General features: G+C 41.1%; 1 protein-coding gene across 7 annotated transcripts in view; it reads right to left on the reverse strand.

Annotated features, from left to right (window-relative positions):
• Positions 1 to 16696, reverse strand: part of PJA2 (praja ring finger ubiquitin ligase 2) — a 32097-nt gene extending 15401 nt beyond the window's left edge. For 3 of the 7 annotated variants that reach the window (XM_084225360.1, XM_084225359.1, XM_084225354.1), the window contains exons 1-2: positions 16597 to 16664; positions 4639 to 4830 (exon numbers count right to left, since the gene is read on the reverse strand). In XM_084225360.1, coding sequence (XP_084081486.1) covers positions 4639 to 4828 — 190 coding nt within the window. In that variant the 5' untranslated portion in view covers positions 4829 to 4830; positions 16597 to 16664. Of the gene's footprint in view, positions 1 to 4638; positions 4831 to 9320; positions 9423 to 12284; positions 12327 to 16503; positions 16665 to 16684 lie in introns of those variants that run through there. The other 4 variants (XM_084225355.1, XM_084225356.1, XM_084225357.1 and 1 more) reach the window with 4 other exon arrangements.
• Between the last annotated feature and the right edge of the window lie 423 nt (positions 16697 to 17119).

Genomic DNA, 17119 nt, shown 5'->3' on the forward strand with positions numbered 1-17119 from the left:
TACTATAAATTACATACTAAAAGAACTGTATTTTTTACCTGCACCTTTTAGTGCAACTCCTCTTAAGAAGAAAATAGCAGGGTTGAATATGGTATTACAGCTAATAGTTGCTTCATCACAAATGCATTTTAGTTATATTACACTTGAACACCTCTTGCATAAAGGGACAATAAACATCAAATCTAGCAGCAAGGGTTAAAGAAGGTAAAAACATGTATACTACTGCTACTACAAAATCAATACTTTTCAAGTAATTTTTAAACTCCTAACCAAGGCAATAGTCCAGACGATTTTGTCCAAAATCTCATCTAAATCATTAGATGAGGCTCCATAATTAGGTTGGTGAATTCCTGGCACTGCAATCTTATGAGAGCTATGCCCCTCAGCCCTAGGAGTCTGGCTTCTAGGAAATAATACTATATCTAATTAGAATCTTAAAGCTTCTCTGCAAAATTGCTGTCAGCCAAGGCTGGTTGGTAGGCCCCTCTAGAAATCATCCACTCCACTCCTCTTGCTCAAGCAGAGTCACATATACTAAGCTACCAAGGATCTAATCTAGTCATATTTTTAATATCGTAAATAATATCTCCTCCTACCCATCTTCTACAGTTCCTTAGATTCCTAAAGCACTTGGATGGTAACTTCACGGTGCAGGCACTAAAGGGGCCAGCTAGGAAAGGTGCCCTCCTTGATTTATTGCTTCATAACAGAGGGTCTCATGAGCCAGGTGGAGACTGGTGACAGTCTTGGCCACAGTGAACATGAACTGATAGAGTTCAAAGTCTCTGGTGACAGAAGAAAAAGTAAAAATTTCAGCTCTGGACATAAGGAGAACAGACTTCAAGCTGCTCAGGGAACTAGTTAGGGAGGTCCTGGGAAAAAGCTTTGGAAGCTGCTGGGCTCAGTGCTGGTCACTTTTTAAGGACCATGTCCCAAGGGCACAGGAACAGGCAAGTCCAAAAATGCTGGAAGTCAAGGAAGTGAGGCAGAAGGCTGGCTTGGATGATCAGGGATCTGCTTGTGGAGCTAAAGCAAGAAAAGAAGGCGTATGGCCAGCGGAAGCAAAAGCCAGGTGACATGGGAGGAATAGAGAGATGCTGCTGTCACTGTAGGGAGAAAATTCATGTGTCCAAAGTTCACCTGGGTTTGATGCAGGCCAGAAACATGGGGGACAATATAATGAGCTTTATTAAGTATGTCAGTAGCAAAGGCAGTGCAGGAATAACATTAGCCCATTACAGGATGACGATGGTCACCTCACAGGCAGGGACAGAGACAAGGTAGAGTTGTTAAATGATTTCTTTGCCCATCTTCAAGACTGATGAAGAGAGGATGTCCACACATGTCCCAATACTGGAGCTGGAGAATGATCAACTCCCAGTCAATCCTGACCTTGGTATGGGATCTCCTGCTCCAGCTAAATCTCTCTAAGTTTATAAGGCCTGATGGAATTCATCTGAGGATAGTCAACTAGTTATCTGATATCACAGCAAGGCCTCTCTCAATGATTTTTGAACTATTCTGGTAATCTGTAGAGGTCCCAGCTGACTGGACCATGGCTAATGCTGTCCTGGTTTTCAAGGAGGGCAAGGATAACCCTGGAAAGGCAGGCCTGTCAGTCCACTTCAGTGACTGATAAAAATCACAGAGATTACTATGGTGTAGTGAAAAACCTGAAGGAAATGCAGCCATTGGTCACAGCTATCACAGCTTCATGAGAGGAAAGTCCTGTCTGTCAAACCTAATTTCCTTTTACGACAAAATATCCACCTATTGGATCAAGGGAACCAGTTCATGTAATCTTTATGGATTTTAGCAAAGCTTTTGATACTGCCTCACATGGGATCCTTCTGGACAAAACACCCAGCACACAGATGCATAAACACATCATGTGATGGGTAAGTAACTGGCTCACAGGTCAGGTACAAAAGGTGACAGTGAATGGAGTAAAATCACACTGGTGACCTGTAATTAGTAGAATTCCACAAGACTCCATCCTCATCCTTGTGCTCTTTAGATCTTCCTAAAAAACTAAAGACACAGGACTCAAAGATACATTAAGTAAGTTTGCTGATGACACTAAATTAGGATGCTGGAGAGCAGCACAAGAGATTCTGGTCAATGGCAAGTATAAGCAGTGCCCTGGCAGCCAGGAGGGTCAACCCTGTCTTGGGGGCATAAGGCCCAGGATCAGCAGCTGGGCAAGGGAGGGGATTGTCCCACTCTGCTCTGAGGTAGCCTCATGTCAGGTGCTGGGGGCAGTTTTGGCTACCACCATGTAAGATATAAAGATATTACAGAATGTCTAAAGGAAGGCCAAGAAGGTGGTGAAGTACCAATGGGGAAAAGCCATGTAAGGAGCAGCTGAGGTGACTTGGTCTGTTTATCTTGGAGAAGACTGAGGTGAGATCTCACTGGGGTCTTCAAGAACCCCAGAGATGAAGAGGAGGGGCAGACCCTGATCTCTTCTCTGGGGTGCACAGTGACCAGGAATGGCCTGAAGTTGTGTCAGGGGAGGTTTAGGCTGGACATCAGGTAAAGGTTCTTGCCCCAGGGGGCGTTTGGGCACTGGAACAGACTGCCCAGGGCAGTGGTCGTAGCACCGGCCTGACTGAGTTCAAGAATTGTTTGGACAATACTCCTGGGCACACAGAGTGATTCTTGGGGATGTCCTATGGCCAGGAATTGGACTCGATTCCTGTGAGCTCCTTTTAATTCAGAAAATATGCAGCATTTTAGGTAATACCTATCCAGCCAAATAAAATACCAGATGGGGAAAAATGTAGCCTAGTGGAAACAAAGAAAGTAAACCAATCCAAAATGGTTCTGTAAAATAAATTTGAAGAGTTGTAATACACACACAAATGCATATAAAGGAAAGGGATTTTGTTATTAGACTAATTTACATACAAAGCAACTGTATTAGGAACAGGGAGATAATACCCCCTTAAACTGCATATATCTAATGACCCATAAAATAACTGCATGCATGTCTGTGTAACTGAAAAAAGAAATGTGATAGCATTATATAGGGACTCCACTACAGACTCAACACTGCCTTACAGGAAATAGACCTTTAACTAGATCAAAGTATAGAAAATGTATGCAGCATGGACAACAGTAAACACACTTCAATTACAAAAAATTAAAACCACCCCAAGATGATCTACATCACATAACAGATTACAAAAGCAATTGAATACAAAGCTAAAAGAGCGCTATACCATTATCATTTAAAAAGAAAAAAAAAAATTCTAAGAAAGAAGTTTCAAAATAGTCTATAAGGGAAGGAGGGGCGAAAAAAGCTACCATGTAGAGCAATAGAATCACTTATGCTGGAAACGACCACTAAGGCACCAAGTGCAACCATAAATCTGACACTGCCAAGTCCACCATTACACTATGTATGCACACCTTTCAAGGACCACCAGGAACTGGCAACTGCCACTTTTCTGGGCAGCCTCTTCCAATGACTGGCAAACCCTCTGGTGAACATATTTTCCCTAAGAGCCAACTAAACCTCCTCTGGTACAACCTGAAGACATTCTTTTTTGTTCCATCACTTGTTACTGGGCAGAAAGAACCACACCTGCCTCACTCCAGCCTCAACTCAGGCAATTGTACAAAGCAGGAAGGTCCCCCAAAGCATGTTTTCTTCAGGCTGAACACCCCCGGCTCCCTCAGCTGCTCTTCATTTGACTTGTACTCCAGACCCTTCCCCAGCCCTGATGCCCTCCTCTGGACACACTCCAGCCCCTCAATGTCCTTCCTGCACTGAGGGACCCAGAACTGTACACAGCACTTGAGCTGGAACCTAACCAGTGCCCAGCACAGGGGGATTGTCATTGCCCTGGTGCCACACTATTGCTGACACAGGCCAGGTACCCTTGCCCACCTGGGCACACTGATGGCCCCTACTCAGCCAGCGTTGAGAAGTACCCCCAGGTCCTTTCCCCCCAGGCACTTTCAAAGATCTGAGGTTATAACAAATAAGGTTTTTTAAGCTAAAAACCTCAGGCAAAGAAATGGGACCATATTTCTAATCCAAGAAGGCACTCTGTATTCCTGTATTAAATTATTATTTAGATGCTAATGTCACAGGAGGCATTTTGGTAAATACTAACATCCAGTACGCACTAAAGAAGAAAAGGAAGTGGTCTAACTGGTATGCACAAAAAAAGGAACTTTTAAAGATGTTTTAGAGGCTTAAACTAATTTTCACTATGGTTGACAAAGAGAACAACCTGGTTTGTGATGCATCAAATATTTCACAGCCTCATTCTAAACAGGAGGTTAGAATAGGCATTTTCTTCCAAATGTGAATTTTAATTTGGAGACAAAACAATTTGAGCTAAACAATGCTATTGTTTTCTAGTTTATTAGAACACATTAACTCATTATGAATGTTCTTCAAGCAAAACTACATAGCCTAATATAGATTTATTAGATTACTTATACTTTATAGAATGACATTTAATATAAAAGCAAATTAAAGACATAGGAAATGTACTTTTCATGTTATTGAAGTGGCTTAATAACATGAGCCACTTATATGTGGCTCTCAATGTGCCTTTCTCCTCCAGCCCCAGGCATCCCAGTTTGCAATAAAATGGCACATACAGAAAGATATGTACATACATAAAGAATTCTCTTTCTGAACATCTTCCAATTCTAATTGTTTGCAGTCGCCGTTCTGTTGATGTCCATCTATGTCTTGATTATTAAAAAATGGTCTAAACCCAACAAAGGAATGTCTTCTTCCACCTGTAATAGTCTGATATCCTCCTGCAGGTTTGGGCCAGGCAGTTTTGCCAAGTCCTTGGCCCATTGCTACGTAAGATTATGGAGGAAAGAAAAAGACAGAGATACTTGTTAAACAACAATATGTCTTTGTAGTTTCCCCCTCCCCTAAAACATTGGTAGATTTTTTTATCAAGGAATTTTCTATTTCTCTAAAGTCTTAAGCTTCATTTACAATATGATTATTAAGAACATTGAGTGCTCTGGGCCTATATGTTATGAAACTGAGTTTTCATCTACACTAAATAATATTGGTAAACACTAACTGTGCCCCCATCTTAACGTGTTTTTAGTACATAATAGACTTAATAATTTGGGTTTTTTTTAAATCAATCCCAGATGTCCCAGCTTATTTTTTTTTTCACTCTGTTCATAAATCTGACGCAACACATACATCAGCTTGCAGAAAAGATTTGCAAGCACTACAATGGAAAATCCTTCAGGTAATACAGCACAATTCAAGCAGCCCTAGCTACTTTATCTTTGTGACTGGAAAAGTATAATCAAATCACACCCTCTAAAATGAAAGTCCCAGGGAGAATGCTTTATTCTTACTGCTAGAGGTAGTATGCTCAGGCATGGCCATACAAAGCATTGCCCACATACTGCTTCTTCTTGCAGCAGTTTTTCATATTAATCAAACTTACAGCTTTTACCGAGAAAATATAGGATAAGGAGTAAAAAGGAACTTGAGAAACGGTGGAAAAAGGCTACCAATATTGCAATAAAGAGAGATTTTAATACAGCAGTATTATCAGGATAATAATCTAACACAAGGGTTCATGCCCAAAAGCTGTTGCTTGTACAAATGCAATTAGAAGTTCACTATTTCAGACATACAGTGACATCTAAGACAGTGTCCCTCTAAGTCACTTTTAATCTTTAGCAGATATGGAATTAAAAAGTTTCTGTTCTTGAAACTCAAATTAAAAAGTTAACATTAAAAACAAGTAAGATAAAGTTTGCAACCATTAATATAGAGTATTATGAACTTCAGAAAAATGAAATGAAAGCTTTTTCATTTCCTGGCTATGCAACTAATCTCTTCATTACACCTAAAAAGAGAGTATCTATGAGCAAAGACATATGAGAGTGAACCTTGGCAGAAAAAAAAATAGTAGGTATCTGAGGCATTTTTTTCCTTATTCATCTATGAAGCTCTATGTAGCTTGATTACACATAATTTTCCCTGGAAATATTTTTGAGTATTTGTCCAGACCTACTCATCCTACATTGAAAAAAGAACCTAAAATCTTTGTTTTGTTATTAACTATACCATTCTTGCAATTTTTAGAAAGGTGAAAACTCTGGTGTCTTTGCAAAACAAAAATCCTGGCAACTAATGCAAGATATAACAGGACTGACAATTCAGTTTCCTATGTAGTCAGCCAGTAGTTAATAGCTTTATTAAGTCAACCAGCAAGTTATTTATTTTCAACCAAGCTCTGACAATTCTGAAATCTCCCTTCATTACAACATGGTTGGTCAGCAGACTGCCAGAGGGAGCTGACAATTAGCAGTCGCATCCAAATCTGCTGAATAAAATCCAATAGTTAAATTAGTACATCAGAGTGGCAATGCAGAAATCTGTTCTCAAACAAGTGGTTGAAACAAACAAGTAAAAATACAACAAAATTGCATAACTCTTAATTTCATTTTGTTCTCTAAAACATCAGTATTGTTCAAAAACAGATGTCCACTCAACAGAGTCAAGCTCTCAGAATGCAAATGTTTCATTTTTAAAAAACTGATGTTCACAACATGCAAAATCTGTTAATTGCACTACATTTTTTGTTCCAAATAATGCTCTCGCATACAGAGTCTCTCATCATGTATTCAACTGTTTCTAGAAGATAGAGCAGGCAGTTTTTATTGTTCTGTCCTGGGGAAGACTTATTGGATCAAGACAGCAAAAGTTTTCACCACTTACTGGAGGTATGGTTGTCACACCTAGTTTTCAGCAGAGGCTAACTTCTACCTAAATACAAAACATCTCAAAAATAAGAGATGGAGGCATGCACTTATTTATCTACATGCTTAAAATAAACAGCATTTAGCCGAGATGAATGCAGAGACCAATTTACAAGAAACCGTGCACACAATAAAGCTGTGAAACATAATATGCTCTCTCAGGAATTTCTTCCAGGCTAGCTCAGACTAAGGAGTAGGTATTGCTTCACAAGGTCTGCTTATTAGACCTGTTCAAAGCACACCCAATATCCCTGACAGGATGCATTTCTGCAACACTGACCAGACTTAGAGAAGCAACACACCAGTGAATACCTAAGGTATAGGACAAAAGAGCTAATTATTCACTTCTCTGGATGAAGATGTTTATACACACACCTTCATACTTCCAGAACATTACAATCACCTGAACTCCTCAAAAGGATCATGAACAAGAAAGCATTTTGGATTACCAGAACTGATAAAAACCATTAAAAAAATAGGAGCAATTTTCTCATAAAATGCACAGTTCACAATCACATAGGTCCAGCCTTTAACAGGCACTGCCCTAATCACTGACAGAGTGGTGTGCTTTCTCTACTTCTACCAACACTGTACTAAGGACCACCACTCCCTAGAGACAGCAAATTACAGGCTGTAGCACAGAAAGCCTCAGAATCTAGACCAAATCCTAACCAACTTGTCCACTTCCACAGATATAAAAACAAACAAACAAACAAATACCCCTTTTTCCAGATGTAAGTGTTCAAGATTAGAGTAGATGGATGCCTGCAAGTGTTCACAATGTAGCACTGTAACCAAAGTTACAGAAATCATCCATGTTCTTGACCACAATACTACATCAAAAAAAATCTCAAACCGATTTACAGAGCTACATGTAGGACTGGAATTTCCTGCTCAGACAGATGCTGGCAGGATCCTGTCCTCACCCACTGAAACCTGGTCACCTCCCTTTACTCTCCTCTCCATTACCTTTTGTTCCCTCCTATCTCCTCAACTCCATCACACCCTGCGCACCAGTGACAAGAGCAGCAGCTCTTTTGGGTCAGTGCACGACTGAGGGCCATGAAGGCGATCTGGGGCTGGAGCAGCTGAGAGAGCTGGGGCTGTGTTGCCTGGTGAAGGCTCTGGGCAGACCTCACAGCAACCTTCCAGTACCTAAAGGGGGACTACGAGAGAGCTGGAGAGGGACTTGTTACAGTAGGCCTATTACACAGAAGGAAAAAGCTTCGCAGAACGTGGCTGAACAGCCCAGAGGGGATTGGGCACGAAGGTGGAAGAAAACAGTCCCAAGTTTCTCCTTCTGCTGCAGGAACTATTTAACTAGCTTTTTTTTTTTTTTTTTTTTAAGAAATGTGAAGGTAACCTCAAATAATTCTAAGAAGTATATTTGCAATCTTTTAACAAATAATTTTTTAAAATGTTCTTCCTCAGATTTTCCTAGCATTTGTAAAAAAACTTGCATGCACATTCTGGACCCAATCTCAACACCTGACATAGAAATAAAAAGAAATCCTTTATCCTCCTCAATTGCTATTTTTCCTCTTAGATCCATGAGATCCTTTCTCCTTGTAGGAGAAAGGATCTCACTCACATAAAAAGTTTTAAAAGGGAATGCATGTTATACTGACACAATTACTGTTTTCTAGGTTACCATCTTAAAAAAAATAAATCTGCATTTATTCCCAGAAGTATATTAATTCATTTGGCTGTCAAATGGGCAAAACTTAAAACCAATTCATATTCTTCACACCCTCCCCCATAACTGACTATTTCTGAATCATATCCCTGATCAACACAAATAAATGTTGCAGGAAAAGTATTCAAATTCTTATAAACTGTATTATCCAATACTCTTTACATGGAACCAGTATTCTACATCTCTTTATTCCCTGCAGGTATTGAAAGCTTATAAGTGCAGAGGAATAAAAAAAAGAAAATATTTAGAATGGAGAATTTTCAGTTTGCTAAGCACCACTGCTCAGGACTGCCAACAGATTACTTCATTTCAGTTAACAGAAGAAAGGCACACAATAATCCCAAAAATGAGAGGAATATTTCAATTTAAATAAGTGAAACAACATACTACTGTCACAATTTCCTTCTCTTGCCTCTATGGGCAGATTAACACTGAAATAATTTAATTTTTTTACAATGGTTAGAAGTTTCAGACTACATACACTAGCAGATTAATATGCAAAGCAATGGACATTCAGTTAAAATTTACTTTTGCAGTCTGGTATTAATCTCAACCTCAGAAAACCATGTACCAGAGTCTAACCCCAGTAGCACCACAGAGGTGCTCACTCACTCTCCAACCCAGTGGATATGGAGAGAGAACAAGATGGGTAAAAGTGAAAGAACCCATGGGCTGTGATAAAGAGAGTTTTGGAATTGGGGTTTTTTTTTTGGGAAACAATAAATAAGAAGACAAAGACATAAAAGCACAGAAAAATGAATAATGCAAATAACCCCTAACTGCTCACCAGCAACCCAACAAAACTCAGACAGTTACAAAGTCACAGCAGCCTGGCCAACCTTCCTCCCCTTACCAGCTGAGCATGATGCCACCTGGTCTCAAATATCCCTTTGGTCAGTTGGGGTCAACTGTCCGGGCTGTGTTCCCCCCAACTCCTTGTGCACCCCCAATCTTCTCACTGGTGGGGTGAGAAGCAGAAAAGGGCTCAGCTAGCAATAACAAAAACATCCCTGTGTTACCAACACTGTTTTTAGTCAAACATACAGAACATTATCCCATGCAAACTCCCACGTAGAAATTTAGCTTGATCACAGCTTAAAACAGTACACTGGATGAAAAGCAAAAATCAAATCTTTTCCTCATGGATCCAGTCTATTCAACCAAAAGTTCCTTACTCAAACTCTCTAGTTTAGAAATGACTTAAGGCTCCTCACTAGGATATTTGAGAACACAAGTAGCAATTTTTCTCATAAGCAGTATCAGCTCAGCTACAAGTACACTGACAAATGGAATACGCTTCAGGGACATACTTTCCAGGCATTGTCTTTTCATCAGCCTTACAGGTCATTTTGAACTCCCCTTTGAGCTACAGATTCCACTAAGTCAATGTTTTTACTCAGTATAGTTCCTACTCTCTGCCTGAGGCTGCAAGTAGCCCAAATTCAATAAGCTGTTATGCTCGTCCACTACTGATTTAATTTTAAATTAGAAGATTGTTTAGTTGTGGTTTTTTTACCTCTCACATCACATCAAAAAAAAAAACAGACTCCCCCAAAAGCCATGATCATATCAAAATATTCTGATACTGATCTGAGACTCTTCCCAAAAGAGGCAAATGATCACCAGCAAACAAAGAGCAACTTCCTCCCACTTAAATACTAAATGGTTTCTGCTTTGCATTTCCCTAAAAGCCTGCATTTGTATGCAATTTGTGCCATAAATGCAAAACTGAAGTTCTGAATTATGACAGTCTATTAATATTACACATATTACTATTAATTTTACAAATAATTAAATTTCTGCATTTACCAACGCATTAGTCAACATGAAGGCTAAAAGAAAGAATTTGATTACTATTTTGGACATTTTCTGTATACTCCAAATCTCAATAATGACCCCCTATAAACATGATAAACAATTCAAAACTCTACTCAAATTATGAACAAATTTTGCCAGACTTGAAATGGAGCAAGTGCTGCCACTATACAAACAAGGGTGAATTGAGAGTATGCATGAAAGTATCAGTGGTTGCTCTAAAAGAAATGCATTGGATATATTCACAGGACAAGTCATGAAGCAGAGACAAAAATTCTTCAAGTCCAGAACTCCCTAAATAAGTTGAGCCCAGCCATCACCTTCCATACAGAGGTGTCTAAATGGGCAGGTTGCCACAAACGACCATCTTAAGGCAGTTCCTTTCTGTCCTTAAACATCCTCCTACAGCTGAAGATACTACACAGCTCCTCTCATCCTGGCTCTTCTGACCAACGTGAGGGTACAGAATCTCCCTGATTCCCCAAATCTGCCCAAACACCTAGGCTGATGTTTGCCATCTGTTTACTTCAGCCAAGGAGCCAGAGTTAGGGTGCCTCTGATGCAGCCTCAGGTGTCACTGCAATGGCTGGCTGTCAAGCTCTAAAGCAGCCTGCATTAACTAACTCAGCTCTGCCAGATCTCCTTCTTTGAGAGTCTAAGTCTGTCTTCATTTTTAAGAAGCTCAGCAGGCTGTTGCATTAGCACAGATGAGGTGGTAGAACTGAGCCATTCCAGTACTGATTTTTACACCATTTTCTGAGTGTCTATGTGCTTCAGTGCTATACACAACTCCGGCATTATTTCCAGGTTTTTTATACTGACTTGCTCTAACTTTAGCTCAGTTCTCTTTACTTTCTTAGACATAACTGTAAATAGTTTGAATGCATCATTTTCATCTCCCCCGATGAAAATCCTCAATCCTCTGTTTGATCTGATAAACTGACAGCTTTGCCTTACCGCTGTAATAATCAGTTTTACAGCTTTTATCCTAACTAATAGCTTCAGCAGAAATTACACATTAAGTCTCAAGAGGGAAGATTAAGCAACTGCAGTACGAAAAGCTTTTAAAGATGAGGACAATGTGTATGCCATGTACTAACCAAGTAACAGCAAGCTGCATCCTCCCATAGAAAGCTAGCATTATAACTTTGAGAATAAAAAGCCTAACTTCACCAGTAGTCCCTGTAGCAATCTGCTCTGTTAATACAGAACACTATTATGTGCTGCTAATCATCAGGCAAGCTTTCTTATCTCCCTCCTTCCCCAATATCAAGTTTTTGTATTCTAAGTAGGTATACTAAACTAAGGGAGCAGAAGTAGCGATTTTACCCTACTGCTTGTTGGAAGACATGCAGAAATTCAGACACCAACCCCACACCCCCATATCTCTTCTCTCTTATGACTTTCACATCTCATATTCTTATTTAAGTTCTGATTATAAACTTCCCAGAGGAGGAACCATGTCTCTGGAGGTGAAATACTTCAAATAGAAGCAAATAATCAACAAAATGCCTTGTCTACACTTTAAGCAGAAAAGGTACACTTTTGCTTTTGTCAGTGCAGATGACCCCAAAACACTTTAAGAAACCAGAACAATTGCTTACTTTCCTCCTGATAAACACAGCAACTAGGAATTACAAAAGAATCCCAAGGTGGAAGTGCAGGACTTGGAAACTCTTACAGGATGGAAAGATATAATTCATCAGAATTAGAACACCAGAAGATGTGTTTTTGCATTGCTATCATCTTATATAACTGTCTTTATTAAAGCAAAATTAACCTAAAACATGTAATCAAACCTTATCTATTATCAGAAGCAGTAAAAGCAACTTTTAAATCTTTTTTTCAAAGTTTGCCGGTGTTTTGTTGCTGGTTTTGGTTTTTTTCCTGAAGAACAGTGAGGTCTCAGCACTTCAAAATCTTCTTTCATAAATTTAATTCGTTATCTTGGATAAAGGGGTAACAAAAGCCTCTGATCCAATCAACACACAGGAGAGCTCACCTGAAGTGTCATGAAACAGAATCTGAAGTGATTCCAATAAACCTGTGAAGAAGTAAAATCATTCTCAAAAAGACAAGCATGAGAGATTAATGTCAAGCAGGAATAAACAACTGAGGGAGTTACTAAAGGCGGAACAATTGGCAATGTTCAGCTAAACAGAAGGGTAGTGGAGGATTATAGAGGACCACAACAGACAAAAGTCACTACTTCCCTCTGTTTTGGCAAATAGCAACACATGGAGCTGCATTACAGTGAAAACTACAGGACAGGAAGAGTAACACTTGTTACCAACAATGTAAATCAGATCTTATGCTCTGCATATAGTTTTTAAAAATCTTGCTTCAAAAAAGATCACGGTTTTCCCTGACACAGAGAAACAACACATGGAAATGACACAAGGGAAATGTTTCTACCAGTAAGGACATTGTATCCCTAAAACAGATTGCCTGGGGAGGCTGAAAAATATCCATCAGAAACACAGCCCAAAGAAAAGTATTCAAACAAACATCGGGAGAAGACTCACTGGAGGAAGGGCTGGGAAAGAGGATAAGCCTGACAAGCTCGAGGTCCTTACCAGCTCCACAGTCATTTCCCTAACCAAAGCTCCAGAATTTCAGATATTTATCCTACCCCCAGGCTGGAATCACAGTTCTACATACGTACTTTCGGATGGAGCGGAATATCTGTGGATTTTTTCCTCCAAACTGTTGGTGGTACAACGTGACTACCTATAACTATTTCCTTGTTTTCACACAGAAGATAAATCACAATTTTTATTACTTTTGCACTTCTTTTCTTTTCAAAAATGTTTGAAAGGTTACACAATTAATATGCTGTATGAAACTGCACCAGGTTTACTCGGTATGGGACAAGTACTTTTACTTTTTTTGTCATCTCCTTTTAAAAGACACTACATTGCATTTAAAGAACCTTATTACAATCATGGAAACACATTACAGATCCATTACCTAGGAGCCAAATTTTAGGCCTCAAAAATACTGCTGCAGTGTCCTGACAGTACTCTCAGAACCCTGCACCACATTTTTTTTAAACTCCAAACAATAAATATCTGATTCACCAAACGCATAATGAATAAAGATCTAGTTAACATATGAAGTTGACCATAGCACCACCAAAACAAAAGGCAAATTTTACTACTGCTTAAAAGCACCTGGGTTAGGGAAACTTCCCTTGAATGTTTTGGAATATTCTGACACTAAGCTGACATTACAGGACCCTTTGGTATAACCAATTATCATTAATCTCCTGAGAAATAATCCACAATCTACCCTCAGGATCAGAACCATTTCTCTGTATTACACTTTTCTATAGTATCAACTAATGGCATCATTGAAATCTCAAATTTCTTATGACCTTGGATTTTCTTTTCCCTGCTTTGCTTCTAGCAGAGAGATATTGATGATGTTACAGCAATAAATAAAAATCACAGGGGACTTCAGAATCCAAACAATCACAAACTTTTCAGGTTCTGTTTTAATAATTTTTAAGGACACACACACACGTGCCATGTGGAATTCTGTCTGCTTCCACAGTCACATATTTACCTACCTGAAAAGTTGCATAAGGATTTAGTATAAAAACATCACACTTTAAATTAATCAAATTTGAAAAGCTGTTTTAAAACTACTCAGAATGATTAATGCCATTGGCGGCAGAATTTATAAGTATTTTTTTCCCATCACAACACATGAGCATTTATTTAGCAATTTACATGACCATCCACTCTGTCATCCTAGCACAGTATTGCACTCATTACTACGAGCTCATCAATAATTACCTCTATTTCCCATATAAATAAGTCATAGCCCTGCTCCACATAAACAGACAGCCAGGTGTGGCCTGTATGACAACCTAGGCTCTTTTAAGAACCACTGCGTTTTGCACCTTGACAACTCAAATAACTGCCCCCCTATTAAAGGTGCTACAAGCGCTTCAGGACATTCTCGTAATAAACTGCATGGTGAGTTTTGTTTGAGTCCAGACTATCAAAACCAGAGAAGCTGAAGTTCCAGACACTGGTTCAGGTCAGTATGTCCTTTAGGGACACTCACAGTACCCCCTGTCCATGGATGTTCTGAACAGAAGGCTGAGATGAGCTCATGGTCCTTCTCTAGTAGTCAGGGTTTATCTGCTTATTCCACATTTGAAGTTGTTTCTGTAACTTGAGCATTTATTTCACAGTAGTAACTGAAGTCTTTAAACACATTTTCCAACTGAAATAAGTTGCAAAGTAGACCTTCAGAACCTGTCAAAATACACTACTAAACATATAGATACAGGATTGCTGAAGCACCATTGTAACTGAAGTGGGCTCTACTGGACTTATAAACATATCCATTAAAATGCAGGGGGCTAATTACTGTGTCAGTGAATTAAAAGAATTAGAAATATTTTTTTCCCCATACTTTGGTCAAAATACTATTCAAAATACTATTAGGACAAGCCTTGTCAGAATGGTAAGTTATATGGTCACAGCTTCAAATGACATCCACACCTCCAATTACCTCAGATGCCAAATGAACGTGACTCACCCCACAAACCACCTGACTGCCCCAAAAACAGCCCTACTGCTGTACAGCACAGTAATACTTTTGGTTTCATTCAGGCCTTCCTAAGAACTCAAGAATCAAAACAAACACAGCTCAACAAGAACTATGGGCCACCAGGGAGATTACAGTGTAAAAATGGTAGCAATGCCAGCTCAACTTTTTGCAACAAATACCCATTACAGTGTTTGTGGAAGTAATTCAGTACATCCTATCAGTGTTTTTCACTTGCTATGCTAAACTACTTTTGTAAAGCCACACATCTTCCTAGGATCAGTTATCTTAAAAAGGCAACAATTCATGAGGATTTCCTGTTTAGATGAAGTTTTGATCTGTCAAGAACTCTTGCACCTTAGTACACTGCCATTTACTCCATCAGCAAAGGAAATTTTAAACTCAGGTCTATTTCACAGACGTTTCCTCATCCTGCATTTTAATGCAACCTCAAAATAAAGATTTTTGTGAACAACTTTTTTTTAGACATCTTCCTTTCTTAGTGGGTGAGTGAAAAATAAATTCTGAGAGAGTCTGACTCAGCTACAAGAAAACTTATTTTATTACATACATTTGCTTACACAATTTTAAATAAGCATACTTCTCCCAAATGAAATTTCAATCCATAAAGTATGTATTCTTCATTTCTGCATTAAAGAGAACACTAACAGTCTGACACCACTCTTCATTGCTACAGTACACGTTTTTTTTCTAGATAGTGTGGCAAAAATCCAATCAAAAGTCATTCTTCTAAACTACTTAACTGTGTGCACAGACAAATGCAAATCAAGAACTACACTGAAAAAAAAAGTGCTGAATATGTTACAGTATAGAAAAAGGACCTAAACACAGTCTTTAAGCTTTCAAACACATCCTATAAAGTACACAGCCCCTAAACTTAGAATAAACTTTCTAAGTTTTTGTGTACCACGCTATGCAGCTGAAATGTTTCAGTGTTAATTGACCAGCAGTACTCAGTAAAAAACCCATGCGCAGGGCAGGACTACCTGAGAACACTCAGCTCCACCACAGCCAACACTGCTCCCCACAAGCAGTGGGGAGAACTTCTAGAGGTGCAACAGGAGGTACTACTCTCCTACAGGCGCAAACACCATCCTGGGAAGTGTAACTACAGGTTAATTAATTTCACTCGTGCGGAAGAAAAGGCACTGACAGATCTCCCTGGATTCTGGGCCCAAAGCACGTTCCTTCCGACCCTGCGTTTGAGGGTCGCCCTGCTGGCTCGGACATCCTCTCCTCAAGCAAAGAGAGAAGTGCGAGTGTTTCACAACCACGCTGAAGCTATGTCAGCGATGTCACTTCGCCAGAGACTCTCCTCACACCCGCGGGTGCTTGGATGGCACAACGCAGACCCCGCGCCGGGACCTCCCCTTTCCCCGGGGTACTGCGTCACCGCCACGGTGTTGTGGGAGAAAAACTACAAAACACAACAAAAAAAACCCAAGCAAACAAGAAAAACCAAACCAACAACAAAGAAAGGAAGTTCATTGCAAGCCCTTTGCCCCCGAAGGCCTGTCCGTGTTTGCTCTACCGCTGCGCGCCCCGCTGGCTGCCCCGCGCCCACAAACGGCCCCGGCCCCTCACGGACGGGCACTCGCGGGGCCACCACGGCCGGCCCGCGGCGCCTCTTGACCCACCGGCTGAGGCCCCCGCCCTCGGCCGCAGGCCCGTCCCGGAGGGAAAGAGCAAGGCGGCTGCTCCACAGCACAAACGCCCGTCCCCAGGCCTACCAGCGGCTCTGCCCGGCGCCCCCGGCCCCCGGCCGCCCCCTTTTAAAGGCGCCCTGCGGAGCCGGGCCGGGGCCGGGGCCGCACTCACCCCGCCCGCTCCTGCCGCCGCCTCCCGCCCGCCGCCTCCGCCGCGGCCAATCCCGCCGCCAGCAGCGCCTCCGCTGCCCAATCAGGAGCCGGGGCGGACGGCAGCGACCAATCCCGAATGGGGAGCGGGGCCCGGGGCGGGGCGCGGCGAGGAGCCGGGCCGGGCCGGGCCGGCAGTGCGGGATGCCGCCCCCGGAGCGCCCCGGACGGGCCCTCAGCCGCTCCTCTCCACTGCCGCTCCTCACCACTGTCCCTTCTCTCCACTGCCGCTCCTCACCACTGTCCCTTCTCACCACTGCCGCTCCTCACCACTGTCCCTTCTCTCCACTGCCGCTCCTCACCACTGTCCCTTCTCACCACTACCCTGTAGGGCTTGCCGTGCTTTAACCCCCGCAGCAGCCCTGCGCCAGGCAGCTGCTTCCTCAGTCCCCACCAG

Source organism: Fringilla coelebs (genome assembly GCF_963513975.1).
Source record: "Fringilla coelebs genome assembly, chromosome: Z".
NCBI classification, from domain to species: domain Eukaryota; kingdom Metazoa; phylum Chordata; class Aves; order Passeriformes; family Fringillidae; genus Fringilla; species Fringilla coelebs.